This window comes from Rhineura floridana, chromosome 1 (assembly GCF_030035675.1).
Source record: "Rhineura floridana isolate rRhiFlo1 chromosome 1, rRhiFlo1.hap2, whole genome shotgun sequence".
In the NCBI taxonomy this organism is placed as follows: Eukaryota; Metazoa; Chordata; class Lepidosauria; order Squamata; family Rhineuridae; genus Rhineura; species Rhineura floridana.
The window spans coordinates 313,906,789-313,931,397 of NC_084480.1; the positions used below are offsets into that span (position 1 = coordinate 313,906,789).

General features: G+C 41.9%; 1 protein-coding gene across 3 annotated transcripts in view; it reads right to left on the bottom strand.

Annotated features, from left to right (window-relative positions):
- TRAPPC9 (trafficking protein particle complex subunit 9) overlaps positions 1-24,609 on the bottom strand; it is a 505,665-nt gene that overhangs the window by 284,859 nt on the left and 196,197 nt on the right. For all 3 annotated transcript variants that reach the window (XM_061607026.1, XM_061607027.1, XM_061607028.1), the window contains 2 exons: positions 15,914-16,067; positions 6,503-6,593 (listed from right to left, as the gene is read on the bottom strand). In XM_061607026.1, the coding sequence (XP_061463010.1) occupies positions 6,503-6,593; positions 15,914-16,067 (245 nt within the window). The remainder of the gene's footprint in view (positions 1-6,502; positions 6,594-15,913; positions 16,068-24,609) is intronic.

Genomic DNA, 24,609 nt, shown 5'->3' on the forward strand with positions numbered 1-24,609 from the left:
AAGACACATAGAGATCCTTCATTGTTACACCTTGCTGATCAAGTGGCTCATGAAAATGAATACTGAATACTGCAGAGTAGAGAAATCACGTGTGATTTCACAAGGTAAAGAACACATCAAGAGTACTGTGATAGAGATGTTGTGTGTATTGGTTGTAGGATAATTTGTAAAATGGGATATCCAGATGGATAAGAACAATAAAATTTGAACAACTGTCCACTGTATAACAACACTGAATCCCACCACATTCAGTTGTTGTTTTGTGAGCCACTTCAGCAGTAAACATGCAGAGCTAGGCATTGATTACAGCAATTGTGTTGTGTGCCTGGAAGCAAAACTGCTGCCAGGCAGCGTCATGTAGGAGAGAGTACTTTGAGAAACTGCAAGAGCAAGTCATGATATGGAGAGTTTTCATTTTTTACCAACTCTGTGTTTTCTTCTGTGTGGCCAGGCAGTCTCTGAGGGTAGATCAATGCACCAAACCAGGATCTGTCAGTTCATATTACAATGCTAACTGACAGTTGAACTGAGTGGCTTGGAAATCAGCTTAAAACTTTGGTGTCAGATCCTGGTTTGGTAGCTGCTAACCATGGTTTGCTGTATGATGTCTGATCTGACACAATGACAAACCATGCCTTCACATTATGTCTGAGGATTTCTCCTCCCTACACCGGTGAGTGAAACAGGTAAAGATGAATGTTCCAAACTATGCACAAAATTTTTATGTTGTTATATATGAATTCTAAACAAGAAGTACGAATTCTACCTTGGCTATGTCAGACTTTCCGAATTCATGTGAGCTCTCCAGCTTTCATCACCAAGACCAGAGAAAGCCACAAATAATAACATGCCTTTTGCAGACGCAGCAATTTCTATTAGCATTCTTAGTCATTCAAATTATACAGGATTAGGTTTTATTACTACTGTTGAGATTTTAATGTTTTAATGTATTTGTATGTTTTTATTTTGTACGGCGCCCAGAGTGGTTGGACAACCAGCCAGATGGGCGACTAATAAATAAATAAATAAATAAATCTAGCATTATTATTCTCAACTTCTGTGAAGCTGCTTTCACTATGGAAACGTATAATAATGGCTTTCACTGTGGCAAATTATAATACAATGAAAGGAGCTGTTTGCTAGTCGGGCGGGATATAAGCTGAATAAAATAAATAAATAAAATAAATAAATAAAAGAAGCAATAAACACAGTTAAAAGCATACAGTATCTAACATTACAACAGGCAGAAAAATCATTAAGTGGTCTAACAAGACAGCCAGCAATTTTCAAGGGATCCCTGGGGAAAAAGTTTGGGAACCACTGTCCAATTCCACATGCTTTTTGGAATTTTGCCAATTACCTTTTATCTCTTACAAATTGTGGTTCATCTTTGTTACACCAATACATAACTAACTGTCATAACCCTATTAGTAGTAGTCCCTAAATAGCTACAAATCATTATTGCAATGCACCCCAAACCTGAAAACCATTATTTTATTTATTAATTATTTGATATATGCCAAATTATCCTGAGCTACAGTTCGTACAAGAAAGAAATGGAAAGCTTTTTTTCCTGCTCTGGCAACTTGATGTTAATTCCTGAAAAGTTTCTCTAACATCAGGATATCAAACAAGATTAATGCATAATAAAATTGCTTCTAACAGCAGTCTACATGAAGGCTTTCACTTATTCCAGTACTGATAGCTTCAAAGCAGTAATTCATGCACTCTCTTTCCTGGGCAGATTGCCAAAACCTTTATTTTTCTAAATAAGAACAAGCACACATACAAAATAAGAACAAGCATTTGTACTATTTCATGCACACTGTCTCCTGCCATCACACCTCCCAAATTTTTGCACTTTCTTTTTTAGTCATTATAATAATTATGATCCCATCGGTAATTGCTTTTCTGCTCAATTAGTGAAGGATAAGTATACTCCAGAACTCTTGATGATCATGCTTCTGTATTTCATTGTTGGATTTTATTAGGAACTATAAGGATGTATCAATTTATTGTATGTTTTTTAAGATGTTTTAACTTATTGATCACTTGAATTTATTTCTTACAGTGAATTGTGTAACTTTTTTTCTGTTCATGTTGTGAGCCGCCTTGTGCATAAATTATTATGGGAAGGCGGCATACATATAAACAGTGATGATGATGAACTCTATGTAAATAAATGTCCAAAATTGAGAGTTGGTGGGTTCAGATGTTGAATATCCACTGAATGTCTACACAAAATGATTCAGTAGCAAACTGGATCCTGTTTCTTGGGTACTGTCAGTATTTCTCCAAAATATATAGTATGGCTTTGAGATGTTCTGAATTTTGTTTTAGTTAAATGACTAAATCATTTAGTAACTCGGTAAACATTCTTATATGCCTTCAGCATTAATTTTATTTTTGGTTTCATTATATTGTTATTCTCAACTTCCGTCTTTTTCACATTTGTTTGATAAACACATATATTTATTTTATTTATTTAATTAAGCTTATATACCGCCCGACTAGCAACAGCTCTCTGGGCGGTGAACATTAAAAATACAATAAAAGATAACACAATATAATATAACACAATGCAAAACTGTACAAAAACTGTACAGTCTAAAATCAGATTATAATAGTTTAAAATTAACATGAATTAAAATGCCTCAGAGAAGAGAAAGGTTTTAACTTGGCGCCGAAAAGATGATAGTGTCGGCGCCAAGCGCACCTCCTCGAGGAGACTATTCCATAGTTCGGGGGCCACCACTGAGAAGGCCCTAGATCTTGTCACCACCCTCCAGGCCTCCCTATGGGTCGGCACCCGGAGGAGGGCCTTCGTAGTAGACCGTAGTGTACGGGCTGGTTCGTATTGGGAGAGGCGTTCCGACAGATATCGTGGTCCCACGCCGTATAAGGCTTTATAGGTAAGTACCAACACTTTGAATCTGGCCCGGAAGCATATTGGAAGCCAGTGCAGGCGAGCTAGCACAGGTGTTATATGCTCAGACCGCTTGGTTCTTGTTAGCAGTCTGGCCGCCACATTTTGCACTAGCTGTAGCTTCCGAACCGTCTTCAAAGGTAGCCCTACGTAAAGCGCATTGCAGTAGTCCAGACGCGAGGTTACCATAGCATGTACCACTGATGTGAGGTCCTCCTTACTCAGATAGGGACGTAGCTGGGCTACCAACCGAAGTTGGTAGAACGCATTCCGGGCCACCGAGGCTACATGAGCCTCAAGTGTGAGGGAAGAGTCTAAGATGACTCCCAGACTACGAACCTGTTCCTTTAGGGGGAGTGTAACCCCATCCAGGACAGGGTATATATCCACCATCCGATCAGAGAAACCATCCACCAACAGCATCTCAGTCTTGTCAGGATTGAGTCTCAGTTTGTTAATTCTCATCCAGTCCATTGTCGTGGCCAGGCAACGGTTCAGCACGTCGACTGCCTCACCTGAAGAAGATGTAAAGGAGAAGTAGAGCTGTATGTCATCAGCGTACTGATGACAACGCACTCCAAAACTTCTGATGACCACCCCCAGCGGCTTCATATAAATGTTAAAAAGCATGGGAGACAGAACCGAACCCTGCGGGACCCCACATTGGAGAACCCACGGTGTCGAGCAATGTTCCCCAAGCACTATCTTCTGGAGACGACCCGCTAAGTAGGAGCGGAACCACTGCCAAGCAGTGCCTCCAACTCCCAACTCCGCAAGCCTCTCCAGAAGGATACCATGGTCGATGGTATCAAAAGCCGCTGAGAGGTCAAGGAGAATCAACAGAGTTACACTCCCTCTGTCTCTCTCCCGACATAGGTCATCAAACAGGGCGACCAAGGAAGTCTCAGTGCCAAAACCAGGCCTGAACCCCGATTGAAATGGATCAAGATAATCGGTTTCATCCAATAGCGCCTGGAGCTGGTCAGCAATCACTCGTTCCAGGATCTTGCCCAGGAACGGAACATTGGCTACTGGTCTGTAGCTGCTGAAATCCTCTGGGTCCAAGGAAGGTTTTTTCAGGAGTGGTCTCACTGCCGCCTCTTTCAGACAACCAGGGACCACTCCCTCTCGTAAAGAGGCATTAATCACTTCCTTGGCCCAGCCAACTGTTCCTTCCTTGCTAGTTTTTATTAGCCAAGAGGGGCAAGGATCCAGTACCGAAGTGGTCGCACGAACCTGTCCAAGCACCTTGTCCACGTCCTCGAACTGAACCAACTGAAACTCATCCAACAAAACATGACAAGACTGTGCTCCGGACACCTCAATAGGATTAACTGCTATTAAATAGGAGTCTAAGTCCCGGCGAATGCATGAGATCTTATGCTGGAAGTGCTCAGCAAATTTATTACATCGAGCTACCGATGTATCTGCCGTGTCCTGTAGGCCTGGATGGAGTAGACCATGAACCACTCTAAAAAGCTCCGCTGGGCGTGAGAGAGATGACTGAATAGTGGCGGGGAAATGTTGTTTTTTCGCCGCCCTCACCGCTCCTACATAGAGCTTAGTAGAAGCACGAACCAGCTCGTAATTGCATTCGTCGGGAGTTCGTCTCCATCTCCGCTCAAGCCGCCTCCTGTCTTGTTTCATCGCTCTCAGCTCCAGAGTATACCAAGGAACTGTATGAGCTCTACATAGGAGAGGGCGCGCAGGAGCGATCGTGTCAACAGCCCGGGTCATCTCTGCATTCCACAGATCAGCCAGGGCTTCGACAGGAGCGCCAGTCTTATCAGCTGGAAAAAAACCCAGAGCCTTTTGAAAACCTTCAGGATTCATTAGTCTCCAGGGGTGGACCAATTTAATAGGTCTCCCACCCTTGCAGAGGGAGAAGGCTACTGAAAGTCTAAACTTCAGCAAGCAGTGATCTGTCCATAATCACTGAACAAGGCCTTCCCGCCTTTCTTTTCCCCTTTTTCCTGAGGGAACGCGAGATGTCCTACTAATTTTCCTTGCCAAGTAAATAAATAAATAAAAAGTGTGAAGTATTCCAGTCAACCATCTGCAGTCCATCCATCTATCTAATCCATCCAATTGCTTCACAGATACACTGAACAGGAAATACCTACTTATTATCAGAGGTGGAAACAACTCACAGAATATCACAACAAAAGAAAAATATATAGCATTGCATAGCAGCCATAAATGGCAAAGTCCACACATTTTAATGTGGAAATCACATATATTCTAGAAGACTTTGCACCCCAGTATTCAGTCTGAAGGCTCTTAATCAGCTAACAATAAGTAAAATAAAGTAACACACCACTGAAAGAATAGAATATATTAAGACTGCATAACAAAAACTAAAAATAGATATATCAAACAGCAGATAAAATCTTCCCCTCAGATCTCAAGATGTCCTCATTTGGTGGTTTCATATAGACGTTAAATAGCATAGGAGACAAAAGAGAGCACAGCAGCACACAACAGCCATGGGACACAGCAACAGTACCCCCAGACTACCTTCTGGAAATGGCCTCCCAGATAGGAAAAGAATAACTGAAAACTGCTGATATAAAATCCCTAACTTGGACAACGATACCATGATTAATAGTACCAAAAGCTGCTAAGAGGTCCAGGGGAATTAACAGGGTCACACTCCCCTTGTCCTTCCCCTAGTAATCTTCACAGCAGCCAAAGCCTTTTCAGAACCAGGCTGGAAATGTACCGAAAATGGATCCAGATAATCAATTTTATCCCAGAATGACTGGATTTGCATGGCAACCATCCACCTAAGCACCTTGCCCCAAAGAGGACCACCTGATATTGCAGACATTACTGTGCAGGCATGCGCAACATTCTCCTTTTTTGTTACAATGAAAACTAGAGGCTGAAATAAGGTATTTTTTTTCAGTCAACCCCTCCCCACAGTCCCCCCCAACGTGGAAATAAATGACCAAATAAAATGCACCCAAATGACTCAGCATTTCTCAGAACCAAGTCACAATATCTGCTGCCTGCTTTTCATAGATAGCTAAACAGAGAAGAGTGTTCCACACATCTCCCTCTAGTTTGGCTCTAATTTTGCATATAATTGTTAAATTCTTTAAATTCACACACACACAAGCTCAAAATTCTTTACATGTTGACTCTCTGAACAGAAACAGCAGAAAACCCAGTGCAAATTGTGTCATTAAGAACATGGTTTGATATAAATCAGTTAGAAATGTTTCAGATAAATTACTGAACCATAAACTGTACAACAAATTATGCATTTCACAAAATAAAAGCATTGTTGTAAGAACAAATATCTACCCCACTAGAGCAGACAGCAGTTAACACCCAACACTAACAATTGGTTTTGAAGATAACAGATGTCCCTCCCATTTGATTTCCTACAACCAGGTAGTGATCTTGCTCTGATGACTTAACAGTTGATAGAAAATGGAGGCTGTAAGCAGCATTATGCATTGTTCAACATTTCAAGAGGTTACCTAATGATTGTGCAGAGTTCACTTCTGTAAGAAGCACTGTATCAGAAAGCAATTTTTTTATAATAATCTTTTTTTGTACATTACTCACCCCACTGGAGAGGAGCCAACTGCAAGTGCTCTAGGACCAGTTGATTGAGAACCCCTTCTACACTCGCTTCTCCTTCACGCTTCAAAGAGGGGTAAATGATAGTTAAGGAACAATGGAAAGAAATGCAGCTTGTAAAAAGAAAACACATGTAAGCAACCTTTAAGGCTGAAATATCTATGAATAATTTCAGAGTATTATTTGGGCAGAAAAAAAGAGTTAATGCCGACCGGGTAATGCCAGTCCTGAACATGACAGACCGGATCTCAGTCCATGTTCTCAGCCAAGTGGTACATTTATAGGTATAGATGATACTGCTTTATATTCAGTAATACATAATGCGTCAGATTACCTAGCCTTGCAAGTACTATGTACTCCAACTGGAAGCATCACTCCAAGATCCCAGGCAGAGGTCTACACATAGCGTTGCCATATTGCCTGGTTAGCCGGGTTTTACCCAGATTATAGCCCTACTACCCAGCGCTCGCTTAGCCCATTAGGTGACCCAGATTTTCTGAGCAGGCAGCGAGCAGCAAGAGAGGAAACTACTGTCCCTTTAAATCTGAATCCAATTTATACATAGGTTTTGGGAGAGGGGACTGGCTGCCAAGGACACTCTCTGGTATCCTGGGATAGGGTTCCATGTCAGACAAAGCATGGGTGAGAGACTGGATGGCGGTGATGACTTCTGGGCTGGCTGCCAGTGCTTTCCCTGCAACAACTAGTTAAAAAGTAAAATTTAAAAATCGGGTAGCTGGAAATATTCCTTATACCCCAGGCGGAGACCACTTTTCACCTCTTCTGCGGAAGTGATGGTGGGCTGATTTATGCCGTGGCACTGGTAAGAAAAGAGAAGCAGAGACATGGAAGGGGTGGGGCCACCAGCATGCGGGCGAAGGAAGAGGTTATCCTTCGACAAGCTTCTCGTCTGAACGCCTGACGGAAGATCCTAGATGTTGCTGGACTACAACTATAACTCCCATTATATGGCCATTGGCTAAGCTGGCTGGGGTTGATAGGAGTTGTAGTCTGACAACGTCTGGGGACCCAAGGTTGAAGAAAGCTGGTCTAGGAGGACTAAGAGGCCAAGAAAAAGAGCAATCCTGTTTGGACTGGAGCAATTGTACATATTATAATGCGTGTGTGTGTGTATCGCTCCAGTCATATAGATAACAGCTAAAATGTTAAGTTCTGCAGCCATTATTCATGCTTTAGCCCTCCAGTCTTAAAACATCCTTGCCAGGAAATAAAGCTCATTAAACATAGCAGGACTTACTTCTGCATAAACACCATCATCATCAACAACAACATCATTATTTTAATAAATGTAATTTATTACCTGCACTTTACCCTGAGGTCCCAGGTTGGGTTCCAACAGTTTAAAATACATAATTAAAAACAATGAAAAACATAAAATTACAGAAAATAAGATTGCACTGCAAGTCAGCAGCTAATTTAAGGACTATTGAAATAAACAGATACAAGATGAAAGATGGGCAGAGCCATCCCATACTACAGTTAACGCCAGGTCGTCAAGAGACAGACATGCTGCTGCTATGCCAGTGGATTGGCTGTTGTATCCAATACGCACTTAGCTGAGGACAAAAACATCAACAAGTGGGGCATCCATGTGGACCCAATGTAACTGCCATATAGGACTGTACTACCCCATCTTGCCCGCAATGCACAAATTGGCTTCCAGTGAAATAAAACATGCAGCAGTAAAATCCCAAATATGACTCAAGACACATTTTAAAACTATATAAACCAGCAACACAACTAGATGGCCCTAAATGACTAGTCTCCAAAGCTTGTCAACAAAGAAGCTGCATTTCTTCCCAACAGCACTTTTTAAAACTTCTACCCTGGGCCTTGGAACTACCAATGTGAAGACTTTGGCCTGGTCTACATATACAGCATAAAGAGGAAAGCACAAAAGCAGGACTATAGCTCAACGTCAAAAAGACTAAAGTAATGACAACAGAAGATTTATGTAATTTTAAAGTTGACAACGAGGACATTGAACTTGTCAAGGATTATCAATACCTTGGCACAGTCATTAACCAAAATGGAGAAAATACTCAAGAAATCAGAAGAAGGCTAGGATTGGAGAGGGCAGCTATGAGAGAACTAGGAAAGGTCCTCAAATGCAAAGATGTATCACTGAACACTAAAGTCAGGATCATTCAGACCATGGTATTTCTGATCTCTATGTATGGATGTGAAAGTTGACAGTGAAAAAAGCGGGTAAGAGAAAAATCAACACATTTGAAATGTGGTGTTTGTGGGACTGGAATATGGCAACCCTATCTATACCAGACCAATGCTTTTTTAACAGAAGATGCCAGTTGCTTTTTTAACAGAAGATGCCAGTGACTGAACCTAGGACCTTCTGCATTCAAGACATGCTCTGATTCTTCAACAATTATCTCTTAAATCATGGGGATTTCACTTTTAGACAACCAATTCCAAACAAAATTACTTATATTTTTGCAGGTAACATTGTTACCACAAGCTGTAAACAAAACAGTTTTACAGTCGGATTTTATGTATAGCAGTCCAACCCCCCCCCCGATATATCCAGATATACACTGACAAAGATTATATCTCAAGGTGAACATTGAAAAAATGTGCAAACTCTGAACAATATTCACCATGAAGGTTGCTGAAGAAAATTATTTTTAGAATAAAGTTCAATACAAAAAGAAGTAAACTGGTTTTCAACATACAACCCAACAGTACTGCATTCAGTTCTCGACACCACACTTTACAAAGGATGAAGACAAACTGGAAAGGGTTTAGAAGAGGGCAACGAGAATGATCAGGAAACTGGAAACAAAGTCCTATGAGGGGAGACTGAAAGAACTGGGCATGTTTAGCCTTGAGAAGAGGAGACTGAGGGGAGATATGATAGCACTCTTCAAGTACATGAAAGGTTGTCACACAGAGGAGGGCCAGGATATCTTCTCGTTCATCCCAGAGTGCACAACACAGAATAACGGGCTCAAGTTATAGGAAGCCAGATTTCGGCTGAACATCAGGAAAAGCCTCCTAACTGTTAGAGAGGTACAACAAAAGAGCCAATTATATAGGGAGGTGGTGGGCTCTCCAACCAGAGGCCTTCAAGAAGCAGCTGGACAGCCACCTGTCAGGTATGCTTTAATTTGGATTCCTGCATTGAGCAGGGGGTTGGACTTGATGGCTTTATAGGCCCCTTCCAACTCTATGATTTTATAAAAAAAATTTACTTGGAGATATTGTATAAATAAAATAACCTTCTGCTTAGAGAGATGGGTATAAATTCTCACCACCACCACAACTACCAAGTCTTAAAGCCCTTATTTGCTTTCATTTCGCTATGCTGTTTGACCGCAGGCATTTTGCTATAAAGACGTTTCTTTCTGTACCTATGTGAAAAGGTACAGGTGAATGAATGCGTCCCAGAGGTACTTCAGCATAAATTAATTAGCACATTTTCATAAACAGAACTTATACTAATGGAAAACTGCTTAAAGTGCTTAATGAATACATCTTATCATAAATATTTGCCCTTATTTGCATTTTGAACTTTTGGAATACTGATTTTTCTAATCCCATTTCTAATAAAACTCCAGCAAAGGAATTTGCCTGTTCTCTACAGGAAAAAGCGGGTGGCTGATAGCTGAGTTTCAATCGGCCAATGCTAAACTACCACCCCTGCTCTCAAACTGCATTGCTATATTTTGGTAACTTTTTCTATACTGGCTTAACAAGACGGTGCAGCTATCAAGTGTACCTCAGCACACTGGAAAATTTACAACTGGAGTTATATTGTGCCATTTTTGAGATTCAGCCATGCAGGCGCGTGCTCGCTCTCTCTCTCTCTCTCTCTCTCTCTCTCTCTCTCTCTCTCTCTCTCTCTCTCTCTCTCTCTCTCTCTCTCTCTCTCTCTCTCTCTCTCTCTCTCTCTCCCTCTCTCTCTCTCTCTCTCTCTCTCTCTCTCTCTCTCTCTCACACACACACACACACACACACACACACACACACACACACACACACACACACACACACACACACACACACACACACACACACACACACAGTCTCTACTATGAAGATTTTGTAAATCATGTTGCACTGGTAATGACATGAAACACTGTGCATCCTGGACATAGAGATCTGAGATTACATGAAGCTAAGATGATCTGACAGAAAGAAATGGCAGCAGAGATAATAACCACCCCCTTCTTCTGTGTTTTGGGTGCAAAAATGGGAAGACAATTCTGCAGAAAAGAAACCCAAAATGGCTCACTCAGAACCCCTAAAAATTGTGCTCAGGATTAATGTAGTCAATAACAAAGTGCTTTCCATAACCTAACCACATATGAAAGGCCGTAACTCAGTGGTATGGAATACTATTGTGTCATTTTTATCCGGCTAAATACATGTGTTGGGAGGTGTTTCCACATTATCCACTCTCTCAAGTATTCACACCATTTGCTCACTGAAATATTAGAAGATGTTCCTCCTAAAATTGTTTCCCAAGGCCTGTTGGATATTATGATTAATGGCCAGAGAATGTACAAAAAGCAGTTGAGATATGCACACTCTCCAGTCTTGTTGGAGATTATGTATATTGACTGGGAAATGCGCACAATTCCCTCTTCATGGACAGATTATGTGGACAGTTATTACACAAATTCATTCCCCGACATTCACACTCAGAATACTCAGAATTTATTGGTACTGAAACAGCTTTGATTGGACCTTTGAGACCTTCAGTTACTGCATTTATACAAAAATCTCTATACCTTCCTCAGCATAGAGTGATCAGCTGACATCCTCTTTACAAGCAACAAGAAGCAGATTTCTTTCCTAGTATCCTGGTTGTCTTTGTTTCTCTCACTCTAGAATCCCTTTGCCCAAGACCTTCTTTTGGTTCTTGAACCAGGAGAACTGCAGTGTTGAATCTGCTTCTTTTTTTAAGTTAATTGATTAAAACGTTATGCTCAATTTATTAGAGAACAGATTTTTATTTTATTTTTAATATAAGGACTTAGCAAGCACCACCTTATGGAACACATCCCTCCTGTTTTCTTATGTATAGGGAATACCAGTTCTAAAACTACACATACTTGTCCAAGACTATACATACAACACATGAAGTTCTGTTGAGGAGTCTGCTCCTATTAATTTTTCTAGTTTATTGGCCTGCCACTCTGACATACGGAGCTAGCTACACCACTCTCAGTATACCCCTCTCTGTCTTTTATATGACACTTATCCCAAAATAACTGGCTCCCACTGATTCTCTCAATTCCACCATGTTTCTGTTTTACCCGCTATATCAAAGGTAGCCAATATGGTGCCCTCCATATGTTGCTGAACTACAGCATTAATTTGCCCTAGACAACCAGCAACATTTCTGGAGGACACTACATTGGTTACTCTTGCATTGTATCTATGTCCTTGTTTACAACCAAGCACTCTAGTTTGTCCATCTTGGCTCAGGGGCTTCTAGCAATACTATATCAATGTCTATACATGGTGTTCCTCTGCCATTGACTTTTTCCTTTGATGAAGTAAAACACTTACACTAGCGTGGATAATCCTTTCTCAGCCCAAGGGCAGCATCCCTGTGTGGCTAACCTTCCAGAGGCCACATGCCAGTGGCAAGCAAGGCCAATGCAAGAAGTAGGCAGACACTCCCTCCCACTTACACTCTCAGGCACACACATTCATCCTCATCCACACATCCATTCTCACATAGAACAGATACTCATTCATACTCAACCAAACATCATACTCCACCACATATATTCATTCATGCATGCATGCATGCATACACTCACACATCTCTCATTCTCACCTCCCTACCAGCAATTAGGAGGTTTGGAGCTTTTTTCTGAATCTAAGAGCTTGGAGAGGGGGTGATCTTTTTGAAGATTGTGTTCAAGGGGAGGGGTTAACCCAGCCAACCTTCTTCCATATACCTGCTCTGTCTCTTGGAGACACTAAGGGGAAAAGCAATCACACTGCTCCTGGTAGCATTCTTGAGGCAACAGAGGTAGGAAAACAGAAGAGACTCCAAGGAACCCTCCTGGGTTTTTACTTACCACTTAGATATTTTTAAAATACCAAACAGTTTATAAATGGTTTTAAACTTTCCTCTTCCAACAAGCCTTCTAAGCTGAGACCTATCCCAGTCTGCGTCTGTGTTAGAATTGCTTTTAATATGTCTTTTAATATCTTAAACCCTTTTTAAAAAGATGTTTTTAAAGTTGTTTTTTAAATGTTTTTAACATTGTTTTAATGTATTTTAAGGTCTTTTTATGATGTTTTAAAGTGTTTTTGGTGTTTCTGTTTGCCGCCCTGGTCTCCTGCTGGAAGGAAGGGCAGGGTATAAATAAAATAATAAATAAAACAAATAAATAATTAAATAAATGATGATGATGATGATGATCAATATAGAACCTGCACTGTTCCCTTGACTTTTGTGGGTTCTAGTTGCTGCCAGATCTTCATGGCAGGACTCAACCTGCTGTTCCAGATGAGGTGCTGTCCCAAAGATTCTGGAATGCCCTTGGAGAGCCAAAAAAGAACACTACCTTATTTTAGTTGGCCCTGTTTCTTTTTCAAATGATTGGCACTGGTCTATGCAAACTCAGTATCAGAAAGCACAAGGATACTAAACTTAGTTCCCTGTTACATACTGCTAACAACACAGAAAGATATAGACAAAGAAAGCAAGTCATCAGGTGTGTGGCATTCACGGCCATTTCTCTCTATCAGGTTAGGACTGGCAGCGCTGACACATAATATTTTTCTTAATTATTTCAGTGAGTCTTCCCCTTGTTACAGCTGAGTACTAGAGCCATCTTGCTTGTGAAAACTGCTCTCCAAAAGCTGCCAAATTACTTCACAAATACTACTTTTATTTTGAATAACCCACCAAATATTTAGAAAATATTAATAAAATGCAGAGGCTAAAAAAATATTAGCCAGTCTCAAAATGATATGCCATCTGCTCAAATACTGAATAGCAACAACAAGACTCTGGTGTGCAGACAACAGCAGATGCTGTTAGCACATGCTCTTTAAGAAATGGGACGGGGGTGGGAAGAACCCTACCTCCCAATACTGGATCCTTAATATAAATTTTAAAAATCACTACGTGATACTGTTTAGACACAGATTAAAATCTTGTTTATCAAAAACCTAAGGGTTTATTCCCATGCATGAGAAACACCCCAGCATATGCACTTCCACAGGAACAAGCTGGACAGAAGGACATGGTAAGCTAAAGGGGAGAAGATCCGGCTGCATCCCCTCATGAGCAACCTACCAAAAGCAGCTAATGGAGGGCTGGGCCAGAGGCAAAAGCTGGTGAGACCAGAGGCAAGAGTGGGTAAAACAAAGGATTTCCTTTGTACAATGGACTACATTCCAGAGGTTTCTACGCATAAACCCTTTTATCTATCCATCCAGGCAAGCAAGCGGCCTTATTTAAGGACACATGCCAGCAAGGCAGAACTCAAAAAGAGTGCACAGAAGGGCCAGTTAGGGGTGCATTCTGGAGGGGGGCCTTTCTCATGGATATCTGCATTATATGACGTCCCAGCCAGGAAAGAAGCAATGCGGTCCAAGGTTGGACCTTGATGCTAGTAAAGTAAGCAGCTAGATAATGTGCTCTTTAAAAAAAAAAAAAAAAGTTTCACAGAGGTGTTTTTGATGGTACAAGCTGAAACGTTTGAACAGCCAAAGAAAATGTTTTAAGTGACAGAGTTAAAGAAAAGGGGTGCTTCAAATCAGTGGGCCACTGTGATCTTGTTAAAAGTTACTTGGGGCTGCCAGCCTCCTCTAACACTTTGGAGAAAGGGCTCCTCTAGGAATCAATTAAAATGTTTAAAGTTATTGCTAGCAGCTTCCTAATGGAGCTTCCTCTCTTTATGTAAATGTACTGCCTTCAAGTCGATTCCGACTTATGGCAACCCTACGAATAGGGTTTTCATGAGGCTGAGAGGAAGTGACTGGCCCAAGGTCACCCAGTGAGTTTCATGGCTGTGTGGGGATTCGAACCCTGGTCTCCCAGGTTATAGTCCAACACCTTAACCACTACACCACACTGGCTCTTCCTCTCTTTATATCTCCGGCCAAATTGTGGTCAGGGGCCAGCTTTAAACTGTCCTGTTCTAATTCTACAGGGGAGCCCACAGGGCAGAGCAACATGGCAGCACCACAGACAGCTCTGAGCACACAAACTGCTCCAATATAGGTCAAAAGCAAACCCTTTTAAGCCCTTTTAAGCCCATTTGTCAGACCGTATCTCCCCATATGAGCCTGCCCGGGCCCTGAGAATTTCAGGGGAGGCCCTTCTCTCAGTCCCAACACCTTCGCAAGCGTGATTGGTGGGGACACGAGATAGGGCCTTCTCGGTGGCTGCCCCCAGGTTCTGGAACTCTCTTCCTAGGGAAGCACAAATGGCCCCTTCCTTGCTATCCTTCCATCAGCAGGCAAAGACTTTTTTATTCCGACAGGCTTTTGGACTAGAAGATGTTTAAGACGGCCTCATAAGGTCTGTTGTATTGTTCTATAGTCCTATTCTTAATGTTTTAAATTGTTTTAGTATCTTAAGTGTATGTTTCATGATTTTAATGTTACAAATAGTTTAATTCTATTTTAATTGTATATTTTTGTATGTTTTTTTACCTATGTGTAGTTTTTATTTGTAAGCCGCCCTGAGTTCCAGTTTTGGAAAAAGGGCGGGGTAAAAATAAAGATTCTTCTACTTCTTCTTTTAAGCCTCTAAACTACGTTTCCCAGGCTCCACCCCCTTATGGAAAACTCCATTTCAGCCCTCTGCCCTGGGGAAGGGCACTCCTCCTGCATTCTATGGCCTCCCACCTGGCATGTTCCCTGCACTGCTGGACCAGTGAGGTTCTGTGGGAGACACTTGGTTCCTCAGTTTCAGTCCTAGCCCTGGTGATGCAAGAGGTTGCTTTGTGGACTCCTGTCTACCACCACAGTACTCAGCTTGTAGCACTGCAACCTTGGACTCTGTGTCTTGGTTACTGCTGGACTACAGGGTCATGCCATAATCTATTTTCCACCTGACACTGTAAAACATCACGCCATCTCAGAGTCAATTCCACGACACTCAGTACGGTCATTTCTCTTCATTACTTATATCATAACAAAACAGATGAACTCTGAAGTGTGTCCACTTGAATCAAAGGATGGCAAGGCATTATATTGAACATACTGAAAAATCTAGTTAGGGTTAAAACTAAGTTTAAGAATTCTATAACCATGCTAAATGCTCCATTTTAAATCATGTCCTCTTTCAGACCTCATTATAGAAATCATTTGAATTAAAGCTCATAGTCTTGAAACAAGAGTACCTTTAGGAGAAAAAAAATATTTCTGAAAGGATATAATTTTCCAAAGAATGTCTAACTTGCTGTTGATCTCCAGACCTTTCGCCTGCTGTCTCTCTTCTTCCAGCTGCTTTGGATTTGTAAATTGTGCTCTTTCACCAGGGGAGTCTGGGTAGCTCTCAAAGTTGAACTTGTCAACTTGGATAGCCATACTGCAGTAAAACAACAACAACAACAACAACAATTATTATTGGCAATGTTTTATCGAACAATGTCTTGCAGGTCACACGACAATTTTCAGCACATCAGAAATGCATCAGTAAGCAGTAGTGGTGTAAAGCATCTGAGTCAATAAACAGAACTGAAACAAGCATAAAAGTATGTAGCCCCTTTGTAAATACCATTTTTAAGGCTAATATTTTGCTTTTCATAAATAAAATTATTTCTACACAAAATCTGGACGAACACTAGGTCCTATTTCATGTTCATGTACTTCTATAATAGGATCAGTGATTATGATTGAACAGATCATCATTAATAATCATACAGAAAGACATATACATTCAAATGAAGTTGGCTACTAAACCAGAGTGTTGTTATTCCTCTCTGCACATGTTTGTACAAACAAGCAGTGTTCCAAAGATGCCCATCCAGACCTCTCACTCTGCTTGGTCAAGATATTTACAAGCTTGAATAACTTGACTAAGTAGAGATCTGGGAGGCAACATTTGAACAAATCCATTCCCTATAATGGCCTGTTGCAGGTTGTGTGAGTGTACCAAGGTGTGTGTGTGTTTGTGGTGTGAAAGCAGGTCTCTATTTAGTTCTCTGGGGATACTTCAGTGTGCAAGTACTGGACCCTCACATGGGGAAAGATCATGCTATAGAAATGTATGATTTGTGGATTTAATTTTTAGCTTGGACAGCGTAATGGAAATAATGGATGTCTTACTCGACAACTAAAAATAAGAAAATTCTTTGGTGCTAGTGGTGATCATAAAACCCAGTCTCACTTTGGTCCCAGTTCTCATTTTGTACCAGTCACTTTGAATCTGGATATTCCACTATATGAACAATTGGTACTCAAGGACACAGATCAACTAGAACATTCTTTACCTAAAAAGTGGTATAATCTATCTATGTATGATCAGTCTATTTTGAGCAACTTGGCTAAAGATCAGTCTGTGGTTATTAAGGAGGCGGATAAGGATGGAGCTATTGTACTATTAAACAGGGATGATTATTTAAAGAAGGTGCATAAACAATTGCAGGATGTTTCCTGCTATAAGCCTATTTCTGTTGATCCTACCAGGAGTATTTCCTCTATCATCAATTGAAGCCATGCTTTTGGGACTTATTGATGAGGCTACATCAGAATTTCTCCAAAATGTACATCCCCATGTGCAAATGTCTTATATACTTCCTAAAATATATAAGCCATGTTTTTTACCACCAGGTCATCCTATAGACTCTGGTTCAAATTCAGTGTTAGAACTGTTGTCCCAATATGTAGACTATTTTTATGTCCCTTTGTTCCTAAGATTTCATCATATAAGAGATACAAAATATTTCCTCAATAATGTGGAGGGCATGAGGATTCCAAATCACACAGTCCTTGTGACCATGGATGTTAATTCTTTATATATTAGTATTCCTCACGATGAGGCCTGTGCAGTTGTTGTGACTTAGTTAAATGCATGGGATAACTTTTTGCCTTCTACCAATCTTCTTTTAGAACTTATGGATGTCATTTTGGGGGGGAGGAAATTACTTTAGATTTTCCAGTCAATCTGATTTCCAAATTAGGGTGGTGGTGATGGAGAGTTCATTTGCCCCAAGTGCAGCCAATTTGATAATGGCCTCCTTGGAGGCCACTATAATATGCAATCCAACACATAATCTGTTTTATAATAATACTCTTTTTTAAATAAACAATATATTGATGACATTTTTCTGATTTTCTGTAATCAAGATAAACTACATGACTTTTGTAACTAGATCACTACTATACATATTAACCAAAAAAAGTTTCCAATTGTTTAAGTATTGTATTCCATTCATAGACACAGAAGTATTTGGCATCATTTTATTTATTTATTAAATTTATTAGTCGCCCATCTGGCTGGTTGTCCAGCCACTCTGGGCGACGTACAAGATAAAAAACAATACATTAAAACGTTAAAATTTAAAACCATAACAGTAAAAACCTAACCCACCCCAAAAGCCTGCCTGAAGAGCCAGGTCTTCAAGGCCCGGCGGAAGCTCATCATAGAAGGGGCATGGCGGAGATCATTTGGGAGAGAGTTCCACAGGGTGGGGGCCACTATTGAAAAAGCCCTCTCTCTAGTCCTCACCAGTCTAGCTGTTTTAACCTGTGGGATCGAGAGAAGGTCTTCTGAGGCTGATCTTGTTGAGTGGCATCCCTGACGATGCTGGAGGCGCTCCTTCAGATAGACTGGGCTAAAACCGTGTAGGGTTTTAAAGGTCAAAACCAACACCTTGAATTGGGCCCGGTAAACAACCGGTAGCCAGTGCAACTCCTTCAGCACTGGAGTGATGTGATCTTGCCGGCGGCTGCCTTTAATCAGACGAGCTGCTGCATTCTGTACCAGTTGCAGCTTCCGGACCGTTTTCAAGGGTAACCCCACGTAGAGCGCATTACAGTAGTCTAGGCGAGTCATGACCAATTACCTTATTTTTATTTATTTATTTATTATTATTTTTTATTGGTCGTCCAACAGTCTCTAGGTGACTTACAACAGATTTAAAAACATACACTACAAAAAGATGTTAAAACATACAAATTTAAAAACATACAATATAAAAACTCAAAACTCAAATAAAAGAAACTAAGACAGCACACCTCGAGGACCAAAGGCCTGAGTGAATAGGAAGGTATTTGCCTGGCGCCTAAAGATGGATAAAGAAGGCAACAGGCGTGCCTCTTTTGGGAGAGCATTCCACAGACAGGGGCCACCAATGCAAAAGCCTGTGCTTGTGTTTCCACCCTCCAAGCCTCCCATGGAAAAGGCACACAAAGAAAAGCCTCTATTGATGAGTATAGGATCCAGGTTGGTTCATACAAGGAGAGAGAGTCCTTAAGATATTGAGGTTCTGAGTCACATAAGGCTAATTTATAGGTCAAAACCAGCACTTTGAATTGAGCCTGGAAACTAATTGGTAGCCAGTGCAGCCATGCCAGAGTTCGTGTTTATATGTACCAACCAACTTACTCGTCAACAAACTGGCTGCCAAATTTATTTATTTCTTTATTGCATTTGTATACCGCCCCATAGCCGAAGCACTAGCTGAAGTTTCCAAACCGTCTTCAAAGGCAGCCCCACGTATAACGCATTGTAGTAATTTAACCTAGAAGTTACTAGAGCATAGACATCCAAAGTTAGGTTATCTTTGTCCAGTTAGGGTGCAACTGCACCACCAATCGAAGCTGGTGAAAGGCATTTCACACCATCAAAGCTACTTCAGCCTCAAGCAATACTAATGGATCCAGGAATACCCTCAAGCTACATACCTGCTCCTTCAGAGGGACTGTAACCCTACCCAGAGTGGGCTACAACCCATCCATCCAGTCTAGAGAATCACTTACTAACAGTGCTTCAGTCCTGTTTGGTTAAGCTTCAGTTTATTGGCTCTCATCCAGTTCCGTTACTGAGGCAAAGCACCAGTTTAGCACATCCATTGCCACACCTGCAGATGTAAAGGAGAAATAGAGCTGTGTGTCATCAGCATATTGCTGACAACATACTCCAAGACTCCGGATGTCTCCACACAGAGGTTTCATGTAGATATTAAGTAGCATGGGAGATAGAATCGAACCCTGCAGGATCCCACATTCAAGGTTCCCCTGGGTCAAACAGCATTCTCCAAACACCACCCTCTGAGAACGACCATCCAAGTAGGATGGTCTGTGCGTTTTTACTAAACATATGCACAGAAATTTTCTTTTGCATTTTTCGTCTTCCCATTCTACATATTTGTGCAGGAATTTACCTTATAAACAGTATTTTTGTCTAAAGAGGAATTGCTCATGGGAAAGGGGCTATGTTATGCACAAAAAAGTAGATTCAGACAACAGATGTTAGACGGGTTATTCCATCAATATTAAAGATGCTGAGACACACATAGATTTGATTCCTAGACAAAGGTTATTGAGGGATTTTGTCAGTAGCTCCGGTCCTCTTACAAACTTACGTGTTGGGTATGCTTTAAGTTAGATTCCTGTATTGAGCAGGAGATTGAACTCAACAGCCTTACAGGCTCCTTCCAACTCTTTTATTAGTCTATGATCCTACGTTATTGCTATGTAAGGAAGCTGAATACTGTAATCCTTAAGGGGCTCGATGCACATTTGGGGTGAGCGGGCATGAGTCCGTCAGTCCGTCCGTCCATCCATCCATCGGTGGCAGTGCCAAGTATAGCATGACTCAGCCGTGCTGGCCTCAGAGCCGGGGGGTGGGTGGAAGAGGAGTGGGCAGTGCTGGGCTGCAGGCCAGTAGAATGGAAGATGGGGAAAGAAGGTGAGCGAGCATATGGTGGCCACACCATGCTAGGCTCAAGGCCAGGGAGGGGGAAAACGAAGGGCAAGGAAGACAAGTGGAGCACCATGACCCAGCAGCAAGTGGCATTCTGCAACCCAGCTGTGCTGAGCTCAACACCAGCGGGGGGGGGAGAAAGGGGAAGGAATGCGAGTAGGCACGCTGGTCTCAAAGCCGGCTGAACCAGCGTGTACATACAAAGCAGAAAACTATCAGACAGAGCAAACCTAACTGCAGGAAGCCAGTACACCTTAGGCCAATGCGAACTCATCATAAGTTATCCCTATTTCAAATTCTGTTCAGGAACCTCTGGAAGGGGCTACTACTGGCTGAGCTGGCAGATGAGTGTGGGTTTTAAGGATTGGTCCCTAGGTCATATGACAGAGCTGAACAAGGTTGGGATAGGTGCAAATCTCTCCTTGCCCCACCAGTGGTGTAGTCATGCCAGGGAGCAGACAGGTTGATGTCCTGTAACATTTTTGGTAGCTGGAGCCCTGTATCTCCTATGAGCCTGAAAGGGGAGCATATCAGCCGATAGCCACTGAGAAGAGTCTTCTCACTTGGCTTGCTAACAACATGCTTCCTTGACCTTTCATGCTGATTGGAGCCAAACAAAGTGAAAGAGGGCGAGTCAGCCATTAAGAGAAGACCACCCAGAAAGAGAGAGAGAGAGAGAGAGAGAGAGAGAGAGAGAGAGAGAATGACAGCAGCATAGCTAAACTCTCTTTCTTGTTTGTTAACAAGGATCCCAATTTCCATCCCAGCAGCAGAAAAAAGGGAGGGCCATGTGTGCTTTTGTTCCAGCTAAAAGGAAGCATCTCAGAACCACCACCCGCGTCACAAACGAAAATAAAAAAAGCACTTAGCGAGTCTTCTTCATCAACTCACCAATGAGGGGTGGGGTGGGGGTGCTTGCTTGCCTGTCTGTCTGTCGGTCTCTCTCTCTCTCTCTCTGCTGGGGGAATTATGGAAGGAGACTGTGAGGACATTTATTTAAGAACTTGATGTGTGCATCATTTGCATTTCTTCTGCCAACATGTGGTAGGAAAGGCTTGTGGGATTTATTGCCAGATGTAGTATCCCCCTTCTTTCTCTCAGCCCTGTGAGTATGAGGAGGGGGGCTAGTGTAGGGTGTCTTTAGCATGCTGAAGAGAAGTCAGGCTCTCTTGTGATTTTTACAAAGGGTTGTAAGCAGTTATGGCTTCACCCAAACTATCCTAGGAAGTGTAGTTTGTTAAGGGTGCTGCTGAGAGTTGTTAGGATACCCCTATTCCCCTCACAGAGTGTCATGAGTCCCGTGGAATGTCTATGGAGCAATGACAAAGAAGAGGAGATGGACTGGGATTTGGGCGAGGACCCTAGAGGGCATCAAAGCCGAAGACTCCAGCTCCATTAACACTGACAGCTCTGCCCCCATAGCTTCAGTTACAACTGACAAGATGTTGCCCAATCAAGAGATGGCCCTTTTACACACACCCTTTCCCATCACCTCTGCCGCCACCACTGCCGCACACACCTCCTCCTGAGGAGAACATTGCGGATTTATCTCTGCCAGCCTTTCTTCGGACACAGAGTGGCAGGCTCAAAGCTTCCCACAGCCCTGTTAAAGAGGAGTGCACACATTCAAATGGGCACTCCTGTTCAGTGACGCATTCCTCACACAAGTAGATAAACTCACCAACACTTATTAAGAGTTGTAAGGGTGTGTGTCTAATTGCTGTGACAACGTCTTAGCTCTTTGTAGTCGGGCCTAGTTATGTTGAGTACAGTTGCAGGATCCTGTGTAACCTGTAAACTGGTCTATGAAGCATTCTGAACTAAAATTTTCTATTAAATCTATTAAAGAAAAGGACACCTTTGTCTCTGAGTCTGACTTCTGCAGCCTTGGGCAGGACACAGGGCTACAGTTCCCAGAGTGGTTTAACAGTCAATCTCTCTTCCCAGAGAACTCTGATAACTACTCGCCTGGAGTGTCCGTTAACTTCGCCTAGAGTGTCTGTTAACTCGGACAGATAGGCGACTAACAAATAAAATTTTATTATTATTATTACTGAGAGAAATATGGGTCTTCTAGCACCTCACAGCATCCTTAACAAACTATACTTTCCAGGATTCTTTAGGGGAAGGCATGACTGTATAAAGTGCATTAAAAGTGCAATAAAAGTGCTATAAATCTTGGCCCGAGTCCCACAGTTGGCTGTCATTTCAGGATGCTTAAAATCAAAACATAACTGGCAACATAAAGTCCCCAGAGAGAGAATGAGACAGGTGAAGGTTTACACACAGCAGCAGCTTTATTATGGTTCTACTTTAACTGCGAAAGCTTTCCCCAAAGAATTTGGGAGACCAGTTTGGTGAGGTTCTGAGACATCTTCTTTAGAGATCACAGAATGACACTTCCCAGGAACCGTTCGGGAAAGCTCTGGCAGTTAAAGTGGAACAGAATCAGAATAACTCTGCTGTGTGGATAGGTTGCATAATCTTAGAAGGGGCGTAGCTGCGAGGGGGCATGGTGGGACCATCATGAAGGGACCCTGCACTTCTGAATTTTCTACTATACTACTGTGCCCTGCTCTGCCTTAGAATGCCCCTTTCTGGGAACTTACCCCGGTGTAAGTTCCACTGGCTGAGCTGGTGTGAGGGAGTTACGTCCGTGTATCCCCATTTGAATGGAGATTAGTGTTACACCAGCGTAGATCAAGGACAATGCAAGATCCACCTATTCTAAGCTCACTCATTTTGGCAGACCTTGGGTTTGGATTGGGCTGCAAGATACTTTATAGTTTCTCCAATTATTCTCATTTTACCTAGATATTTCTTGCCTAAAATCAGTTAAACTACCATTTCCAAAAGACGTTGTCAGTCTTTAGACATATTATTAAGCTGCTCTGGAAAGAAGCATTTTCACGTATTTTCTGAAAACAACAGAATGAAATTTAACAAGGTAAGTTCTACACCTAGGAATACAGAAATTAAAACGCACAGTTATAAGATGGGAGATACTTGACCCAGCAATACTACATGCGAGAAGGATATTGGAAATATTGTTGATCACAAGCTGAATATGAGCCTATCTTAGGCTGCATTAACAGAAGTATAGTTTCTAAATTTTGTGAAGTACAAGTTCCACGTCTATTCAGCACTATTTGGGCCTCATCTTGAATGGTGAGTCCAGTTCTGAACACCACACTTTAAAGATACAAACAAACTGGAACAGGTTGAGAGTAGACTTGAGAAGACTGAGGGGAGATATGATAGCGCTCTTCAAGTGCTTGAAAGGTTATCACACAGAGGAGGCCCAGAATCTCTTGTTAATCATCCCAGGGTGCAGGACAAGAAATAATGGGCTCAAGTTACAAGAAGCAGTATTTTGGTTGAGCATCAAGAAAAACTTCCTAACTGGAACCAGTTACTTAGGGAGGTGGTGGGCTCCCCAACACTGGAGACATTCAAGAGGCAGCTAGACAGGCACCTGTTGGACATGCTTTAAGCTGGATTCTTGCATTGAGCAGGGGGTTGGACTCAATAGTCGTACAGGCTTTTTCCAATTCTACTATTTTATGATTCAATCCATATTTATAACAAGAAGAAAACCACAAGGAATTACAGGGAGAAATAAAATAAAAAGAGCATGCTGGATCAGGCCAATCTAGTGCAGCTCTCTGTTCTCACAGTGGCCAACCAAATGTCTGTGGAAAATCCAAAAGTGGACCTAAGCACAAGAGCACTCTCTCCCTCCTGCGGTGTCCAGCAACTGGTATTCAGAAGCATATTGCCTTTGACTGTGACACCCTCAGACTCCATGAATTTGTCTAATCCTAAGCATTCCAAGTTGGTGGCCATCACTGTCTCCTCTGCACAGGGGCACAAGTCTTAAGTGTGCATGTATAGTGATGGACTGTTATGTTTCCTTAGATTTAGAAGAGGTAGGGGACAGTTTTCTGCAAGGAATACGGGACTTTACTGATGGTAGAGATCTCTTCACCCCTACCCATAAATTCAGATAATTTGGTACACAACAGATATCCACTTTAGCAACAGATATATACATCTTAACCGTATGATGAAGAACCAGAAATTTTAGAATGCGAGGTGAAAGCCGCTCTTAAAATACTTGGAAGAAACAAATCACCAGGAATAGATGACATACCAATAGAGTTGCTACAAGCTACTGAGACTGAATCAGCCCAAATTTTGA